We start from the raw sequence: 21,618 nt of genomic DNA on the forward strand, positions 1-21,618 counted from the left end.
AGGAAAACTTGAAATCGCATCATATGACCCCTTTAAATAGAATTATGGATCATCTGTACATAATTTGTGTTTGATACCCTTACAGCCAGATATTAATTTACTCCCCATATTGTGCTGACAAAGTCAGGTGGGAATCATGGGAAGGGATACTTGACTGTGTAAAGGAAAGTAAGGTAAATGCAGGAAGAAGGGATGGGGGTTTCGAAAAGATGGGACAAATGAACAGTACCTGCAGGGGTGAAGGTGAACGACTGAACTGCAAAAACAAGAAGACAGAGAAGAGTGTGTGTTAAAAAGCCTGCAGTGCTCAGTCGGCTTTGGAAGGTTTGTGTGTTTCTGTGCGTGTGCATGTTTATTCGCATGCATACTGGAGTGTGTTCGAAGGTTTGCGTTATGCCATCAGAGTCAAGACAGCAAGACAGCAGCCAAAGAAATGAGACAGTCTCACACAGAAGACACACAAACACACTTAAAATAAAGTGTAAACAACCCAACAAACAAAAAAAAAGACTGTGTTTCAGTGGCAACTGGTGCTTTTCAAGAATGGCGAAGCACAGATATAACTTATAAATGGGAAAATGTGAACTTTCTTTTTTTAATTATTATTATTATTTTTTTTATATCTACAATGTTGTTTCCAAGTACTAATAAACAGTTGAAGTTTTATTATAATTTAGAATTGTGTTTTTTCTTAACCCTCATGTTGTGTTCTGGTCATTTTGACCTGGAAAATGCTAGTTCATTTTATTGCATTGGACTAAAACCTACTGACTTTGCTCACACAGGATATAACAACGTCCCTCCAAATAACTGAATCATTTTTGTACTTTTTTCTCCACCTTGTTAGACTTAGTGTTCCTGGACAAAAATATCTGGCCTACAAAAAAATGCTTATGAATTTCTTGTTATGCTATATCATCAAATATTATCAAAAAATATATAAATAGTCTTTTTATCAACTTGTTTTTATCAACTTTCAATTAGCACATGTTTTGTATTTCATTTTGGAACTGATTGATCGTAGGCCTCACTGATCTATGCTTCTGCGCCTCAGATTTTGAGTGAACATTGCCAAAATGATCCACAAATAATGCTTTTTTCACCAAAAAAAAAAAAAAAAAAACTCAGATCACTGAAGCCTACAAGCAGTCAGTTCCAGAAAGAAATACAAAACCTCTCCTAATTGAAAGAAAACGTGTTGATATAAAGCTTGAATCCAAGATTTGGTGATAATATAGCATAATGAGAGATTTACAAGCACTTTTTTTAAAAAGGGAACAAAACAAATTAGATAAAGGATTTTCAACACAGCAAAAGGGTTAATGTAAATATAAATTTTCCAATTATTGGCCATTTGTGGCAAAGTCCTGTCCATTTGAGAGCTTGAACAAATCATCATATAGCAAAGCTGGGACAAAAACTCATTGATTGAAAGCCGAATACATCCCATTCAAAAGCTTTAATAATACAAATAAGGACTCGGAACGGTACTTTAGAGCCTCTTATCTGATGAACATTAAAGAGCACTGGAATCTGCCATAGATTCCCAGTAAAGCATGGGCTCTATTGGCCATGGTTTAATTTGCTAAAATACTGCCATTATTTGTATTATTTGTTCTAAACACATCATTGACGCATTTTTATTACATTATAGGGGAAGATGTGCTTCCCGTGCCATCTGAAAACATTCGCCACTTTGTGTTTGTGTAGCTGCAAGCAGATCTGGTCTCTACCTGCGTAATTGCTGAGACCCTTTCTCTTCTTTCTCCTCCAGTAGAGCCAGATGCTGAAGCCCATCAGAATGACCCAGCAGGCCCCTCCGATGCCTGCGATGAAGGCCGGCTGCTTCACCACATCCGTGATCTGCTCTGTGATGCTGTTGTTCCTGCTCATGATCACATCCCGGAAGTCTTTACCTACATGAATACACACACATACGCAGGAGAAAACCGCTATTTAGTAAACTGAAAATTGTGGGTGAGTTTCTAAATTAGTTTAATAGCACGAGAAAAACACTTGTGCTCCAGTGAACATCAGCACAGAATTTAATCAACTCAACTAGAGCGTTAAAAGCTCATCACCTTGATCTTTAGCGTTACTTCAGTGAACAGAACAGACAAAACCTTAAATAAACAGTACAAGAAAACAGTATTCACAGCACATTTAATTTCCTTAATGTGATATTATTTCAATATTCATCAGAAATCATGTTAGATTGGATGGAATTATGTTAAATTATGTTAAATATTAATGGTTAATATTACGTAATCCCGTCCCACCTCAGCAAAAAAAAAAATAATAAAATAAACAAAACACAACATGCTGTATAAATAACACAAAACAGTATTTAAAGTACATTTAATTTCCTTAATGATATATTATTTGAATATTCATCAGTAATACTGATACATGGTTAATATTACTTAACCCCACCCACAAACAAAAGGGGGGCGAGAAAGTTGATAAAATGTTATAATAACAAACTTTTTTTTCCTTTTGAAGTCATGAGCACATTAATTATTTACAATAAAACTAGGGATATTTATTAGAGCTAAAAAAAAGATAGCTAAATCAGCCCTTTTTTTTTTTTTTTACTTCAAAAGCTGGTAGGACACACACATACACACAAACTGCAGTCTTGATAAATAGTCTATCAGCCCCTGGCTGTGCGTGAAGATGGATAGTGAGCTTGGCATTTGGGAATAAGGGCATGTCACCGGCCAAATCATCACTTATGGGTCAAACCAGTCACAACCTGCTACAACTCACATAACTCAGTGTAAACACCCAAAGACCTGGAAAAAAAATCTTCAGCCCTGACCGTGAGATTTAATTTTGATTCTGGTGACCCCGCTCAAAACCATTCAATGAATAGTGAGCTTTTATGATATTTCGGACCATCACAGATAAAGGGTAGATGCAGTGTGACAGTAAAGGTTATCGAAACCAAAAGATGTCCCGTACCAATAATGATGGTTTGTGGTTCGCTCTTCACCCCCACCCCTGCGCTGGTGCTGGCGGCCACCTCCACCCGGTACTGGACCCCCGCCTGGAGACCCCCCACCACCACTGAACGGATGGCTGCGTCCACTGTCTTATTTACATGGAAACGGGTCTCGTTCCCTAAACACCAGATCTGAGTGAGAGAGAGAGAGAGAGAGAGAGAGAGAGAAAATAGCAAATTGTCTGTAAAAAGTTATTTTTAATGATTGGGCCTCATTAACGAAAATTTTTTTGTTTAAATTACTCGTAAATCCATTTTTATGTAAATTATTGCATTCAATTCAGTACAGTTATTTATGTATGAATGGATTTACATATAATTGATACAGAAATTGTTCTGCTTGTGTTTCATAAATGAGGCCCATTTTAAACAAAAGTAAATAACGTAAACAGTTATCTAGTATGCGCTTCTATCCAAAACGACTTATCGTACAATTATTATTTATTGAGTTTAGCCACTTGAAACAACTTCAAATGTATTAAAATCTTAGGAAAAATTTACTTAAACCTACAACTTTTTAGTAACTAGTGCAGATTTTACGACATCACCTAACCCAATGTGATATAATACTTACATTATAATTACAACAATTACATTATATATAGAAAATTATAATATAATATTCAATATTCTCAGAATTGAAAGTGCAAGATTATTTGGATTTTTCCTTAATACTGTAAATATTATAATATAATATATGTATGTATGTATGTATGTATGTATATATACTGTATATATATATATATATATATATATATATATAAATACATACATCGTAGCGAACATATATATATACATATATACAGTATATATACACATTTTTTTTCATAACTGAGAGCATAAAATGTATTAAATTTTGTCCTTATACTGTAAATAATACAGTAATAATAATAATTGCACAGATAATTAATAATATAATATATATATATATATATATATATATATATATATAAATACATACATCGTAGCGAACATATATATATACATATATACAGTATATATACACATTTTTTTTCATAACTGAGAGCATAAAATGTATTAAATTTTGTCCTTATACTGTAAATAATACAGTAATAATAATAATTGCACAGATAATTAATAATATAATATAATACAATATTTTTTCCCAGAATTAAGAGTGCAAGTCTATTTTGATTTTTATTGCTCAAGTTGCATGTGATTGTTGGTGTCTCTGATGGAGTCACATGGCATTTACCTTATATTCCTGGATGATGCCGTTCTGATGTTCTGCAGGAGGAGGGTCCCAGGAGATACTGATGGATGTACTGTTCTGATTGCCCACCATGAGGACCGTCACCTGCTGAGGAGGAGCACTGGGTGCTGGGATACAGAGAGAGAAACAGAAACACAGGGTTTTACTTCCATGGCTTCCATGATGTTCTTCTACACTATTGACATTCTGGACTTTCCAGAAAAGATTTGAGGCTACAGCTGCCTCTGATTGTTTGGCAAGGATTTACGTACATCACTCAACACTCATGCCATGACACACTCTCATCTGTTTCCTCTGAAAGAGTCTGTTGTAAGTCACTGCATTAGCATTTAGCAGTCGATGTGTGTGTTGAGCTTTAGAACGTAAGACAGGTGGCCACGGGTGCACAAGTTCATTAGATGGGGATTTTCTTCAGCCTGATACCGACGCTCCTTCACATTTCACTATGATTTCATATCCTGCCTCTGAAAGGAGGGATTTACTCAAAAAAATACATTTACCGAGAGACAATGAGATCCATCCATTGTCAATCCAAACAACTCAGCTTTCTTAGCAAATCGCTCTGACAGGCATGTAGGTCGCTCAGCTCGGGGAGGAATGTGAAGAACGGAGGTATTTTTTTGAGAGCTGGATGAGGAAGAGTAAAGAATGGAGTGCTGGGTAAACATATTGACATAGATACATTGATTGAAGGAGGCCAGTTGCGAATCCAAGACGCTGTTTTGTCCTTGGCTGAGTCTGTAATGTGGAAGTCGAGACCCCGGACCGCTGTTTTATTAACCCCATCAGAGCCACTCTGACAGAGACGAGAAGGGAATGAAATAAATAATAGGGGTCTGTAGTGGAAAATAAAATTTTTATAAAAATGTTTTTCTCATTTCTGTGGCAACCTGAGGTGTGGCGACACAGCAGAATACTGACAGCTCAATTACGGTAAACTCTGCTCACTCGCTCTCTTTCATTTCCCTACACTCTGACCCCCAAGTAAATGGCACATATCCCAAAGCTACACTCATCCCTCACACGGGGTGGCCCATTTTAACCCCCAAAAGGCCTGACGGGACAAACGGCAGCTCGCCTTCATCAAACATCTGCAGCTGAACGAAAAAGAAAAAAAACAAAAAACAAAAAGAAAAAAAACGGAGCAATCGGCCGCTGAATGAACTCAGCACATCGCAGGTGACTAAATCACTCCTATAACAATGCAGCCAATGTCATTCAAGGTTAAAGCTTATTATTATGAACATATGAAAATTCACATTTTTCTTCTTTAATACTGAATAACATGTGTATGTATGTATCTTTTTTTTCTTAGAATTTAGAGTGCAATTTGATTTGAATTTTTACCATAACACTGTAAATATTGCAGTAATCATCACACAGAAAATTCAATTTTTTTCTTTAATACTGACAAATATTAATATAATATAATATAATATAATATAATATAATATAATATATGTATTTTTCTCAGAATTACGAGTGCAATTTGTTTTGGATTTTTACCATAAAACTGTAAATTTTACAGCAATAATCACACAGAAAATTTACATTTTTAATATAATTAAATATTAATATATTTAAATGTAATATAATATAAAAATTGTAATATAATTGTCACGGTGTGCCTACTGTGTCGGAGCAAGGAGACGTGGAAGAATCCAGAACAATGACAGACTTTATTGACACCAGGGAACACACACGTAGCACACGGAATCGACGTTTAAGACAGGACGCAGGACTCATGAAAACACAGGGCTAAATACTAGAACTAAACGAGGGAATTAACAAGACCCACCTGACATCAATAACCAATCAACATGAGGGAGAAACTAGGTCACAGGAGTGAACATGGAACAAGTGGGGGAGGAAAACAAACACCAAAACAGTCCATGGGCGTGACAATAATACAATATATAATATGATATGATATTATATATGATATAATATAATAATATTCTCAGAATTAAGTGAGCAAGTTGATTTGGATTTTTTCTTAATACTGTAAGTATCTCAGTAATTAAGTAATAATAGAACAGAAAATTCTAATTTTTCTTGTTTATTACTAAATAATAATAATAATAAATTAAACAATAAATAAAAATAATAATAATAAATAAATTAGCTAAATCTCTCCTATTTACCTCCTTAATGAGGTAAATATATGTATGTTCTCAGTGCAATTTGATTTTGATTTTTACTGAAAAATATAATATAATGTAGTATAATATTTTTTTTTCAGAATGAAGTTGATTTACGTTTCCTTAACACTGTAAATTGTACAGTAATTGATCAAGAAATAATTACACAGAATATTCACATTTTTCTTCTTTAATACTGAAAAACAATATCAGTGTAACTCAGCACGTTGCAGGTGACGAAATCCCTCCTATTACAATGCAGCAATGTCATTCAAAGTTAATGCCGCAAATCATTTAGAAGCTTATCATTATGCACATTTGAGCCAAACAATACATATTTCTCATTTGGGGAGCGATGGCGCAGGCGATGCTAATAGCGCCATTAGCGGTGTGATGTATAGCCAGCGAGGATGTGACCTCTGTTTCACTGCCGCTACAGTAGCCTGCAGGCGAAAGCTGATGAAAAAACACTGTGAAGTTAAACCAAGCTAATACTGAGACCCCGGGGCGAGTGGCAGGACTTTCGCTTATAGAATGTGAAGAAATGCGACATTGCTTTACTATGCCACTAATCAATGTGTGATAATGACCCTCAGGAAAAAACTCCCATTGAGAAGCTGTTTATTAACCATAAAATGGATTAAAAACACAGAGGAGTTTCTGAAAGGGCCTGTTTCACCTATTCAACCTCTATCTTCAAAAAATATTACTATTGCAGCTAATACTAAAGGACGTTTTCAAAGAAAGAGCGTCTTGCATGGCTAATCAAATCCATCAGTGCTGATATTATATAAGAGTAAGTAAAATATATACATATATAAACATGCATGCATACATATGTATGTATGTTTATATATGTATATATTTTACTTGACAAAAGCTCTCTCTCTCTCTCTCTCTCTATATATATATGTGTGTGTGTGTGTGTGTGTGTGTGTGTTTTTAGTTGCATATATAAATAAAGTATTATGTTGATATATGGTTGCTACATATAAAAAAATCATTATCAAAATATGTACAAATTTGGGACAAACTATGGGATTTTATATGTATAAATATGCTATAAACGTATAGCTTCATCTACCATCATCAAGAGAACGTACATATGTGAAAATTATATATTGCCTTATAGGTAATATACAGTATATGGCAATATTACTCTTGATATAGGGCAATAAATGTCATATATTACATTTACGTATGGGTAATAACCTTTTTGGATGACAGTAGTCACTAATACCAATTTACCAGTTTTATTGTGGTAACAATAATCAAAATAATAAAAAAAGATTAAATTATGTATTATATAATAGATTATTACATTAATAATTTCAATAAAAGTAAACAATTTATTTTTAATTTAAAATGGTAAATTATTACTTAATTATTAAAAAATTATTTAATTAAAATAATTAAGTTAATTATTTAAAAATAATAAAAGTATAAATAAATAAATACATTTTAATTTACAATTAAAAATAAATAATTGTTTTATTTATATTTACAATTTATCACAGTTTCATTTATTAACAATAATTGCAGCAACTATGGTAAGTTGGAAGAGGCTATGTTGGTAAGCATGTTCAATTTGAATGAGAGAATTCCCTGCAAAATTTGTCACTTCAGTAGAAGGTCTAAATGAAAGCAAAAACACTTTCACTTTTTGGGAAAGACAAAGTAGGAGAGAAATGGGAAAACAGAAAAGAAATGGATGTGGCGAGCTCTAGAGAGAAGCTATAATTGTCTAACCAGACAATGGCCAATAAATCATCCTCTTCTGTGACTCTGACAAACCTTCTCAACTACCACACAGTGGAAAACAAGAAACAAAAGGGGGCTATCGCAGCCGTGGGCCCCGTGACGCTCTTCTGCCAGGGGACCCGATGTTTTGTCTTGCTCTGGTGATGGCGATGACATGCAGGTGTAGGGTGTGAAGGAAGTGCAGCGGGGCTTCAGGAGACAGAGCTGGTGTGTGTAGAGGAGATACGGCTCTCCGCGGACACTCTGGGTAACAAATGAGCCTGTCATTGCGCACAGACTTTAATCAGCAAACCTTCTGTGCTCGTGTGAGTGTGTGTGAATTTATGTCTTGAGAGTTCCATATGCCGTTTAAACTATTCTCAAAATGTTTTTATTAATTTTTTTATTTTTTTACAAGATTTATGTGTGGTAGCAGCCATCGCTCACACCTGGGAAAACATGGTATATGCACGATCTGTCCTGGGTTCAGTTTTGGCAGGGTCCAAAAATTAAAACTGACCAAACACCAAACTGAGAGCAAAATGTAGCTTTCATGAGTGAAATGAATGAATGAATTAATAATGACATTAAATAATTACGTTACTTTTACCTTACAAATGGAAATTGTAAAATTAATTTTACATAAAAAATACAAATAAAATTGTAAATATCTAAAAAAATAAATAAATTAAAATTTGAATAACAATTCGTTAATTTATATAATTAGGGTTGGGAACCGATAACCGGTTATGTTTTTTTAAAAGAACCGGAACCGTGAGCAATTTCTAAGTTTCGGTTCCGAAAACGGTTCTGGTGCGACACGTGACCAAGCGCTGTGAGCAGCCTTGTGCCGGCGTTTCCTGTAAAGGATGTCACAAACCAAATAACAGAAACGCCGCCCTGCCTCTTTAATTACTGAGCACATTGATTCCCATGACGCGCACTCCACAGACGCGCCGTGTCTTTAACTGCCGAACACATTGTTTTCCACGACTGTACGCGCACTCGCGTCTTTGATAAATGTGCACGTTGTTTTGTCTGACTGTACATGTACCGGCAGCACGCAGCTCCTGCCGCCACTAAATTACATTATATTTGTCCCATATTGTCATTAATATATATACTGACTTCAACTTGGACCACTAAATAATAGACTGCTATTGTTATGTAAGTATGAGGGTTAGATTATTTAGTGTACAGGTCATTTCAAGAGTGATAAACAAAGTGATAGAAAATATTTATTTTCATGCATTTTAAATGTTTAAAAATGTGGAAACCACTCATTGCATCACACCATCTCCTGACTGCATTATTATTTGTAAAACAGGGGCTTTATGCAGTGTGTGTATACATGGTTATAAGTATAATATTTCATTAATTTAGGGAAATTAACAAGTGTCCTAGCCCTCAAGGGACTATTTGGCCAACCAGCTTATTCTTGCTTGAAAAGCAAAATGTTATTGATAGTGTAAAAAACATCAATTTTGAAGCACATGCATTACTCAACATTACTTACTACCTTCCAGCAACACTACATTCGATTAAGGTAAAATAGTAAAAAAAATAATAACAGTTCATTTAAATGGAACCGGAATCGGAACCGGAATCGTTAGGCAAAACTGGAACCGGAATCGGAACCGGAAAATTTCTAACGATACCCAACCCTATATATAATATTAATCTATATAATTTTCTACATACATGATTAAATAATTGCATACATTATATCTACTTAGGTTCTTTATGTTTAAAATTTTTCATTGTGGTAAATTTTCTATATGCAAAATGTTCATTTTGAACGCTAGGCAAAGACTGGCGGTTGTCTAATGGAAATACAGAAAATAGAAAGAGAAACCATTCTATATAATTTTATTATTTAATTTTAATTGTATATTAAATGTAATTATACATTACATAATACATACATATTTTAAAATGTAAATCAAAATAATGTATTATATGATAGATAATACATTTAGTATAAAAAAAAATATTAAAATAATTTATTTAATGTTTTTTACATTTAAAAATTGTATTAATACAAATTATTAATAATATTGATATTTTTATTAATAATTATTAAAAAATATAATTAAAAATAAATGTATTAAAATATTTTGAAAAATTATTAAAAATAAAAACAATAATATATAATTAATACATATTATATAATAAAGGATTATATTTAATTTACAATTAAAAATAAATCTAAAGTTATAATTTTCTAGATTGCATAAATCATATTTATTTATGTATTCAATTATGTTTTTTTCATTTAAAAAAATGTTTTCTCTTGGTAAATATTCTCTACGCAGAAAGTTCATTTTGAATGCTAGGTATGGACTGGTGCTTGTCTAAAGGAAATACAGAAACCAATGAGTTAGTATAAATCTGGCTCTATGGCTGACAGAGTATTTTTTGGTCAGCTGCGAATGATGGGGACGAGTACAGGGGAAGCATTCAGTGAAACCCATGCTTATTTTAGTGTCCCGTCAGCCATACACACACACTACTCACAACAAAGAAAAGGTCAATTCCTTTGCCAAAACGATAGCGTCTTTCCTCTGAGTCCCGTCAGGGATAGAGACAAGCTTACTGCAGTGCTGTGGAAAGCAGGCCAGTTTTGCTTACTACAGTATTTGTTACGACATTGGCCTAAGGGTGGATTATGTATCACTGGCCCAAATTGCTGTGGACTTAGAGCAAGCTGGAAAGAATCAGCAAGAGATCCAACTCTTGGGCTTATGTCTGCATTTGTGTCTCTTAGTATCTGTGACCTGTACGTTTCAGAAGCATAAGACATCGACAAATCGATTACAAACTCTTGGAATTCGCAAGCACATTTTACTTCCATAATGTGAGTTGAAACAGAATAATCTTTAAGAATATAATAAGCTAATTTATGCATCAGGCTATTGATTATATTTTGAAAAAGAAAAAAAAAAAACTGAATAAACTACAAAAGTAGTCCAAAACAATGCCTAAAAAGCTGTTTTACCAACCTGTAGGAGTCATGTCTATGCGCATCACAAAAGTGATGATATTTTATTTTAAATGAAAGGTTACAGAGATAAATTATTTATTTAATAAGAAATTAAATGTGGTCCATTTTGATTTCATGTTGACTTCAAACATCACAGATCTCCTGTATCACTTCAAAGAATCAAACGCTGTACCTTCCTCTGTTGTTCTTGCTGTTCGGGACTCGCTGTCCATGCCCTGGAACTCGTTGAAGTACGGACGGACTTTGATCTCGTAGACGATGCCTTTCTTCAGAGCCGAGAGCACCATGCTCCTCTCAGAGGGGACCTTCACATCCTGACTCTGCCACGCTCCAGGGGAGGACAGCCCTGACATCTGCCTGTACAAAACCCTGTAGCCCTGGATGAACTGAGACTGGCGGTCAACCTGAAGGGGAAAGGTTTGAAAGATGGTTCAAACTTAAAGTGCAAAAGACTGAGTAAAATAATTGAAAAAGGAGAAACTCTGCTAAAAAGGCCTAGCTTTGGGTGCTGGTTCCCATTAGGTGTCTTAACTAGCTTAACCAGCAGTGCTTTCTTGGTCAAACAACTTAAACAGAAAAGCTAGTTGACGAGTTTCTACAGATATGTTGGTCCACCAACTAGACAAAAGTCTGAAAGACCAAGGAATATCTCCTCTTTTTCACCTTAACTAGTATTTACATATAACAAGAAGTTCAGCCAATCAAATCCCTTTGATAAAAATGCTCTACAAGAGTCATACATACGTACAACCTTGACAAACTCTAAATAAAACATCAATAACAGCAATCATGCAAGATGTAGCCGCTTCGAACAAACATGTTGTGAAAAAAAGCTCAGCTGCGAAGAAATAAACACATATGTACAAGTATATACATACGCACACCAAAAAAAAAAAAAAAAAACTCAACACTGACCGTGTCAACATAAGGATCAAAGAAAAAATGCAATCTCAAATCAACAAAAAGGTAAACAAGACACTTCATTCGCTGAAAGCCTCATCCTGTTTTTAGTTTGCCGAAGAAAAGTTGTATTTACAGAGAGGAGTAGCGTGTATAACTCACATTAATGTCTTTCTAACAGCCTTCGGAGTGAGATATTAAACATCTGCTTTTCCTCCCTACACATGGAGTAAATCAGCCCAATGGCCATCCTTCCTACGCTTTTTTAACTTTCATTAATTGAATGATTCAGAGTCGTAATAGCTTTCTTGACACCACCTACGTTTACCGCGAGAGTGCTGCTGTATTCAGGGGCCGTGTAGGCCGATGACTTATGGATTATTCATATGAGAAAAATACCTCTGAAACAGTCTATACCCCATTTAGGCTGAACAGACAGATGCTTATATTTGTCTCTGTAATGATTGTTGATGGCAATCATTAATATACCACAGGAGAGTGCTTACAAACTAATGTGACAAAGCCAAAGCTGTAAAATCTCCATTTTAATGCAATTCAACAAACAGTAAACACTTTTAGAGTGTTTATCAATGCGGGAAGACTGCAGTGGGAAACGGAAACAACAACCAAGACGAGTAACAGAGTTAACTTTGTTGGATATCGAATAATATACAGTACATACTGTATAAGTTTAAATAATATACAGCCAATAATCTGTGCCAAATAGCCTAATTCTGTATAGAGATGATGTTTATTCAAATATATGAAGTAAATTTAGTTCAAAATCATCAAATTAGTATACTATAAAATAGCTCACGTCATTCCAAACCTTTCAAAATAAATGTAAATATTTTCTGAGGTACACAAAAAATTATATTGTAAAAAAGGAATAAATTAATTAATCATTACATACATAGTATTTTATTTTAATTTTTAATTTTTAATTAAAGTCAGTGGTGTCCAGTGATGTTTAGGACCATTCTATAGATTAAAACATTCTTCAAAATATCTTCTTTTGTGTTCCACATAATAAAGAACAGTTTGGAACAATATGAGGTTTAATAAATGATGACAGAATTTGTATTTCTGGGTGAAATATCCCTTTACTACTGCATCATGTTCTAGAACCTCAGTCCAATCACAGTTTAGATGCTAAAGTCACAGTCCAATCATGGTACCTGTACAATAACCTCTGTCCAACAGCAAGTCATGTTCTATAGCCATTGTCTAATCATAGTTCATGTGTCAAAATGTCTGTCCAATCTCAGCACAATTTACAGACTACAATATCTCTCCAAACACAATTAACATGCTAAAAGCTCTGTCCAATCATAGAGCGCCTTACCGTCCATGTGACCTGTATGGTGGTGGGGCTGAGGACCACAGGGTTGTGTAGCCGCACAATAACCTCACCCAACTCCTTCTGCACGTGTCTGTGATCCACTCCCTGAGCTGGAGGACTTATATCTGTAAAGAGAAACACAGAGGCCAATGCCATTACCTCTTATAGTGCAAATTACTAAATTACTGGTCGGAACAGCATAATCCCTTAAATACAATTGAATTCCCTAAAAGAGTGATGAGGAGTCATTTTCACTGACTCCAGCCGCAGACAGCACAGCTTCAACCCTACCTGTGAGGTTACATCCGCCCAAGGTCTCAGAATCAGTCACCCCTAATGAACATACGGAAGACTCCGTGGCACCTTAATCGAATCTTTTTCCAGTCGAAGTTGGTCCTTTTTTCTCCTCGTAATGATCATTAAGGTACCAGCCAGGTCACTAACTCAATTATACACTCTAAAAGTAGATGATGTTTGTTCTACATTATACATTAGTCTCTGAAACTAATGAGCATATGGGACCCTGTTAGACCCTGTGGTATCTAGACTAGATCTCGTTCTCTGTGAGCAACAGCTAGGATTTAATTGGAAGTTGTTGACACAGACACTATTCACTTGGGTTTCTTACCCAAACTATATACACAATTACAGACAGAGTTTCTGTGAAATACCTTGAGTGCGGACAGGTTCGGACATGGGGCTCGGGTCACTCAGGCCTTGGACGTTGACTGCTCGCACCATGAACAAGTAGATGGTGTTGGGGCGAAGACCCTTGATGGTGTACTGCGTGGTCTTGACATGATCGGCCACAGTCTGCCAGCTTTTGCTCACCGATTGGCTGCATGCAAATGAGGCAGAGTGATGTCAGAGTCTGAAATGTCTTAAAACATTTTAGTCAGAGCGGATGCAATATACAAGGACAGTCCATTCAAAATGTTGTACCAGCTTGAGATTGAAGGTCGCAATATATTTTTTGAGGACTTTGTATGTTAGAAATGTGTATAAAGACATATTTCGGTCTGACTTGAGTACTTGACAAGAAAATGAACAAATTTAAGGTACAATTCAAAAACAGAAAAGCCACTTAAAGGCTAAATAAACTAAATTCATACCTGAAAGCCTCAATAACATATGATGAGATGGGTGATACTCCAGGAAGGCCAGGCTGCCAGGACAACGACACACTGTTTTTAGTGACGTCGGTGACCTGAGGTTTGGAAGGAGGACCTGGGAGCTCGTTCTCATCCTGGTCTTTAACTATAACAAGACTTCCAGACTCTAAAGAGAGGAAAGACATAAGAACACTGAGAACTTGAAAATCACATACACTCTTAAAAATAAAGGTTCTTTAAAGGTTCTTATCTATGGTTCCATGAAGAACCTTTAAAGGGTTATTTCACCCAAAAATGAAAATTCTGTCATTGATTACTCACTCTCGTGTTGTTCCAAACCCATAAGACCTACGTTCATCTTCGGAACACAATTTAAGATATTTTAGTGTGGCAGCGCTGACCCAGATCCGGCGTGATGACACACGGACTACTTTGTCGATCATCTTGGTACTTTTCTGGGAGGGTCAGAGAGCCCTCATATTTCATCAAAAATATCTTAAATTGTGTTCCGAAGATGAACGAAGGTCTTACGGGTTTCGAACAACACGAGGGTGAGTAATTAATGACAGAATTTTCATTTTTGGGTGAACTAACCCTTTAAAATCTATGGAACCTTGTCACTGAACAAAAGAAGGTTCTTTTATAACAAGATGGGTTCACTAAAAGGTTCTTTGGGGATCCCAAAATGGTTCTTCTATGGCATTGCTATGAAAACACCATATTAACTTAACACCAACTTAAAGGTTCTTTATTCGCATACATGGCTCCTTGAAGAATCTTTAACATCCATGGAAACTTTTCATAACAAAATGATTTTTTCTTAAACAACTTTTAAGAACTGTTCACTCAAAAGTTCATTGGGGAACTCAAAACGGTTCTTCTATGGTATTCCTGCAAAACCTCCCCTTTTATTTTTAAGAGTATTGTTTGTGAAGTTGCGCATAAGTACCTTTGACTTCCAAGAAAGCACTCCAAGATGTTTCCCCACTAGAACTTGCTGCCACACAAGTATAGATACCAGAATCAGAGAGCTGAAAAACAGAAAATAAAAACATGCATTGATCTTTATATCTTCAAGTACTGTGAATTCACTAAACGGCTAATCAATTCGACTCATGGAAAGTCCAAGCTTTCGATCCTAAAGAGATGTAACCTCGGGCAAGTCCAGTTCGGCTAAAGCGCTGACACTAATACGGTAGATATATTCTATTTTCTGCACCCTTCAGCCAGCTTTTATCCTTGCTGGCAAATTCACAAACCCACCTACTAACTGCAACGAGAGTTAGACTAATTCATTTAAAGGGGTAGTCGCTGAAACCCTCTGGACCGTTCACAGCTGGCGCATGTTCCCCCCTCTCTACCTTTCTGGGACGATCTCCTTGTTGTTTGTTGCCTTTCATCAGGGTGCCTCGCCTCCATTTATTAGATAAAATGTCAGAGGTGGGCAGCACTGTCAGGCATAATAGCTATTCCATCCCGAGCCGACGGGGAGGGCTTGAGGACTTTAAATTCAATATGGCCCTAAAAGTGTGTTTGTTTGTGTGTGCGTGTGCAAATGTGTGTGCAGCTGGAGCCCGTCCAGCCTTCCGTAAATTATTCTTGGGAGAGCTGTCGTATCCCTAAGTGATAGTATCAAACAATTTACCAAAATCAATATTTCCCATTCATCCCCATAATGCAATATGATTCTCTCTGCCCATCTCTGTTATGTCTTACTGATATCTGATTGAATTCTGCTAAGCTTATACATCACACTTAGATGAAGACGTTTCTGACAGATGGTAGTCACACAAACGGTCTTAGAAATACACAATAACAGATACACATCTGGACATTCAGCGATGTATTGGTGACTATATCAGTGCTGGCTAATATAAAAACCAGTCTAATTTGGTCCATGTTGAAAGTTGATGATATATGATGGATGCTCCTTTTCTATGCCAATTCAACGTCTAAGTTAACTGAATCGCATTAAATAAATAAGCATTCATTCATTCATCCATTCATCCATCCCAAATGTATACATTCATTACAAAGGAAAAATAGAAATAAATAAATAATAGTGTTTAGGCTCACCCGCAAAACCTTGATCTGCAGGCTGCCGAGGTCCTGTAGGGACATACGAGCGTCTTTGCCCAGCAGACTGACCCCATCCTTGAGCCAGCTGATGGTTGGGACCGGTTCTCCAGATGCATGGCACCTCAGAAGAGCCACACTGTCTACACCCAGAGTCTGGTTAGCTGGACCCTGCCGGATGATGGGGGGAGGACGATCAGTCAACACTAAACAAGAGAGAGAAAGAGAACAGGAATTAAGCCTACATGTAGTTCTTACTGTTTTAGAAGGGAGGCATCCCAATTTGTATCCTTTGCTGGTGATGTACGGTACAAAAATAAGCTTCAGTTTCAGCTTCACATTTATCAACATTTTTCAACTGATGAATGAAAAAGAGAACTGTCACAAGCACTTCTTCCATTGCACAAGAGAAATATGAGCGTGAATACACACTACGAAAAGTACACCACCAACTTTGAATGTACTATGATTTGAATCACACTAATCACACTATTTATCGGATAGCAACTACAGACAACAGAGAGGAGGCAGGAAAAAAATTAGGATAAGAGAGCGAGAAAGTGTCCGGAAAACAACACAGGCCAGATCTGAAACATTTCCTGTGTGAGTGCAGTGACTCAACATGTCTGGAGTCCATGTGCTAATAACTAGGCCATGGCTCTGAATTAGTTCCTGCTTTTACTACTGAAATGGAAACATTGGAAATTGGTAGCAATTAGCATGCTTGTCCATCAAAAATAATATATTCTCCTCAGATGATGACATCATGACATGAACAGGCCTTCTTCTTACATCATTTGTTGCTTTAGCACAGGACAGCGAATATGTTCGTCATTAAAAGTGTCTGAAAACATTAAGATCGTGGCCTTGTCCCGTGTGGCACAGGAAGCAGGATGAAGCCATGATTGCCTTATTCCTGGACGTATCAGGGTTATATGCACATTTTGTGGTCGCACCACAGGGCAGCGTCTACCCCCCAAGCATTCTGGAAAAAACTGGGAGAAACGCTGAGTCTTGGTTTCTAGCTCACTGATGTGGCAGCGAGGTGGTTTTGTAGCTTCCAGTTAGTGCCTGAGATCCTTCATTCAGGAACCAGACTCTGAGTAAAATTTCATGTATTACTATATATCCGACTATCAGAGGCAGTGTGGTCGCTTAAATATCTCATGCTGGTTAAGAGAACATCCCCTCATGAAACTGCTTCTCCCACCGTCCTAGAGCGCACAGATTGTTTCATTTTTTGTTTTGCGACGTTTATAATGAAGGGTGTTCATGAAAAGATTTCCATCTATTTTCCATCTCATTGTTTAGATGCTTTTTTACTGCTTACAGTAGAGGAAAATCTGTGAAATTTTATGGAGCAAATATAATTATGGTAAAATTGTAAGTAAAAACACTGCATTGTCATTGGCAACAGAAAGCCTTATCAAACCACGTGGATTGTGGAATAAATAAATAAATAAATCACACAGCACATAGGCATTCTGTTTGTCTTGCAGTTCTCGATTGTCGGCCATAGATATTAAAAAAACGTGTAATTGTTTTTTGTAAGTGTTTTTGTTCTTTGGTCATCTGATCCCCTGTTATTTATTTTGTGTTGGTAAAATCTGAAAACCTGAAGTATATTATTGAAGTATATTATTAAAACAAAATTTTTAAAATGATTAAAAATATGAATAAATAAAATGCATATTAAAAATAAAAAAATAAGGAATTATAATATATTTATGTAATAAAAAGTATATAAAATAAATTAAGTGAGATTACATCTCACACAGGCCTATTGACAGGGCCTAAAATTAACGAGTCCATGTAACAGTGTCAGTCGCCAGTTGACGGGTACAACTTTTACGAATTATAACAATGCAATGAAGTAAAAACAACAGACAGTTTTTAGTTGCATTTAAAATAATTTTTGGGACGTGTGCAGACCTTCTCTTTTGCATGTGCAACGTTTCACTAGCTTGCTCATTGTTTCACATCCAATCTTTGTTTCCAAATGCAATTACTTCAGTTTTTTCCTTATTTAACTGAAGGAAGTTCTGGCACATCCAACTGTTAATTTCATCAATGCATTGGCAGAGGGAGTCAATGGGGCTGTATTCATTTGGCGATAAGGCTAGGTAAACCTGGGTATCATCAGCATAGCTGTGATAGGCAATTTGATTCTTTCTCATTATTTGACTTAGTGGGAGCATATACAGGCTAAACAAGAGCGCTCAGTTCGCGCGCGTGCAAAACGCACTTTTTTTTTTTTGAAAAATTGAGAATTGTGGCAGAATTGTAATCCCATAAGAATGAGGCGACACATACCTGGGGTTACGCCACAGAAACGGTGCAGTGAAGTATAGTTTGAAAGGCTGCGCGTTCGGCTGTACACATACGCTGAGCCGCTTCAGACAGCTCACCAGTAGCGCTTCAACGCACGAAAACACACACAATTATGTCAAAATGCGCGGTTTTGCCGAGTTACCTTGTAAACGGAGTCTTAAATGAGTTATAAATGATCGTAAAGAGTTGGGAGAAAATCAGATATGTGTCAGATCCGCGTCATATGCATCAGGTTTTAAAGAGACAGCGCTGATTTTAAAGTGAAACCTGCTGAAGTCTGTCATTGATGTATATCAAAGAACAAAAGAAAAAGAGAAATCCTTGGACTGTTCTAGTTCCTGATTAAATTTTATAGCTTGAATAAAGATTAATATATATAGTTTATGCATATATAATATAGTTTATGTGAATATTGTTTTAAAATCGCTTAAATTAAAAGTTGTTATATATTTCAGAGCCTATTAAATGTTAAAAATAATGGCTTTCAATTATACTGTAATGTTGAATGGCTATAGTTAATAGGGAAAATTGAGGGAAAATGCACCAGCAGGACAAATTAAAAACATTTTAAATATGTTTAGTTATTGTAGTAGTAATAACTGCCTGTTTTTGCAAAAAGAGTTTCATGGCCGGTAAATTTTATCATGTCACCGGCCATTGGCAGGTGTGGCAAAAAGTTAGTTTTAGGCCCTGCCTATTGACGTTTATGGTGATGTCAAGTCACATATATTTATATTGCGCTTTATACAATACAGACTGTTTTAAAGCCGTTTCACTGTAATAAACAAGAAAATAATAGTATTAAGTTCTTCAGTTATGAAACAAATCAAATTTCAGCTGCAAAGTAGCTCTAAAAAGACAATAGTGTCATTATTCTGCACAGTTTAGTTCTATGATGATTCAATTTAGTTCAATAACAGTATGAATGTTGCAAAGTTCATTAGTTATGACACAAACTTGATTCAAATAAAGCAGCTCTTCAGAAGATAGTCAATAGTAGTGCAAAGCTAATCAAATTATGAAACAAGCTTCATTCAGCTATAGAAAGTGGCAATAGTGTCATTATTCAGCTCAATTCTGTTGATTCAATTCAGTTCAATAACAGTATTGATGTTGCAGGGTTCATAATTTTGGAACCAAATTTGATTCAGCTATAAAGCAGCAACAACTGATGTACAAATGTACATCAAATGCCCCTTGAGAAGCGCCAACCATTTATTTCTCAGACTAATAATAATACAATAATCACAGCCGTGTCCTGTCCCCTGCCCCTCTGAGGACACACTAATTAGCAGGTGTGAATTAATGACCAAAAAGCTGGTGGGTGCTAATTACAGACTGCACCTCTAACCCTTAAATACAGCTTTAGATGCAGTCTTCTTCCATTCTTGGCTGCGTTACTATTTGTCTCACTCTGAATAAAGGATGGTATTTATATTGTCCAAATCTCCATCGGAATGCCTCATTTGGGCTCAGGGATGAAGAGTTGCCATCCTAATTCATCAATGTGGATTACTCCGCTTCGAGGTTAAACCCCAGAGTGCTTTGCAGGCACATCCATCAGGCCGGTATAAACCCCAGAGATGCATGCGCGGATAGATAGAGACTGATGAGGCATAATGGCTGTATTTGGATTAAAGTGGCATCCTCTGTACTGAATGAGTCTTTAGTGTTGCACTGTTGCACTTGAACTCGACTAGACTGCAGTTGTTTCCAATCAGCCCAATCTCATCCCTGCTGAAAGGACACATTATATTCATGATCGTTTTCTAAAGAACTGCAGAATAAATAAATAAATAAATATTTTTTGCAAAACTTTTCGTAAAGTAAATTTGTCTTTATATCTGCAAGTGCTCTGCAACATAAAAATAAATAAATGAAATCCATATAAATGTGAGTAACTAACTGACTAACTAATCAACTAAATAAATTTGCTAGCTAACTGACTAGATATTAACAGAAAAAAGTGCATTGACTTTCCTCCTTTTGCAGTGTCTGCTAAGATTAGGTAGTTTGGTTCATGTGTGAGTGTAATAAGACTAAGTCATATGTGTGTTGACGTGACATGATGGAGTGCTGATCATCTGACGGGACAGTTTTAGACAGCGTGAAGGCCTTGGTGCCGTCTGGCAGCAGCCATTTTTCATCAAATCTCTCCTTGAACCTGTCCAGCTCTCTCCGCCACCTCAACAGCCACTAAATCACACTCTTCCTCCAGCGCAGGTGTGGCCGTGACCCTCTTCCTCTTTCGTTCCTGTCATCCCTCTTTGCTGTCATCCTCCACAACATCTCACACACACACACACGCATTTCTGAGTAAAAGCCGCTTATGGCAGTTTAGGTCATATGTGGTTTCTAAGACAAAATCGCTTAATTGATATGCTTTGCAGTCAACCGTAACAGAAATCAACTTAAAAGAATTACATTTTACTGTTAGACTGAAGATGTAGTTGAAAAGTTCATACAAACTGACTTGTTGCTACTTTTTCCTTTGTAAAAAAAAAAAAATCTCTCTTACACAACCCAAAACACGCTTTGTTGCCAAAGCAATTTTTCCATGATCAGTATCTGAAGTTTTCAAGGACGGCTGTTTTCACTCCCTTCTCGAGCTGAAATGAAGTTTTCCTCCTGTCAAGAGAAGTTCACAGAGATGTGCTCCTGTAATATTCAAACGTGAGCGGAATTCAGGGTTGTCAGGCTTGCTATTCATTTCACATAGAGAGGCAGAATCAAT

The 21,618-nt window shown here is 36.1% G+C and overlaps 1 protein-coding gene across 1 annotated transcript in view; it reads right to left on the reverse strand.

The window, feature by feature from the left end:
• LOC107686519 (roundabout homolog 2-like) overlaps positions 1 to 21,618 on the reverse strand; it is a 308,586-nt gene that overhangs the window by 5,015 nt on the left and 281,953 nt on the right. Inside the window, exons 10-19 of the mRNA XM_016483555.1 lie at positions 16,554 to 16,759; positions 15,427 to 15,508; positions 14,478 to 14,643; positions 14,037 to 14,203; positions 13,369 to 13,490; positions 11,296 to 11,527; positions 4,221 to 4,345; positions 2,965 to 3,136; positions 1,734 to 1,916; positions 230 to 256 (exon numbers count right to left, since the gene is read on the reverse strand). Of these exons, the coding sequence (XP_016339041.1) occupies positions 230 to 256; positions 1,734 to 1,916; positions 2,965 to 3,136; positions 4,221 to 4,345; positions 11,296 to 11,527; positions 13,369 to 13,490; positions 14,037 to 14,203; positions 14,478 to 14,643; positions 15,427 to 15,508; positions 16,554 to 16,759 (1,482 nt within the window). The remainder of the gene's footprint in view (positions 1 to 229; positions 257 to 1,733; positions 1,917 to 2,964; positions 3,137 to 4,220; positions 4,346 to 11,295; positions 11,528 to 13,368; positions 13,491 to 14,036; positions 14,204 to 14,477; positions 14,644 to 15,426; positions 15,509 to 16,553; positions 16,760 to 21,618) is intronic.

This window comes from Sinocyclocheilus anshuiensis, unplaced genomic scaffold, assembly GCF_001515605.1.
Source record: "Sinocyclocheilus anshuiensis isolate Anshui unplaced genomic scaffold, SAMN03320099.WGS_v1.1 scaffold1146, whole genome shotgun sequence".
NCBI lineage: Eukaryota > Metazoa > Chordata > Actinopteri > Cypriniformes > Cyprinidae > Sinocyclocheilus > Sinocyclocheilus anshuiensis.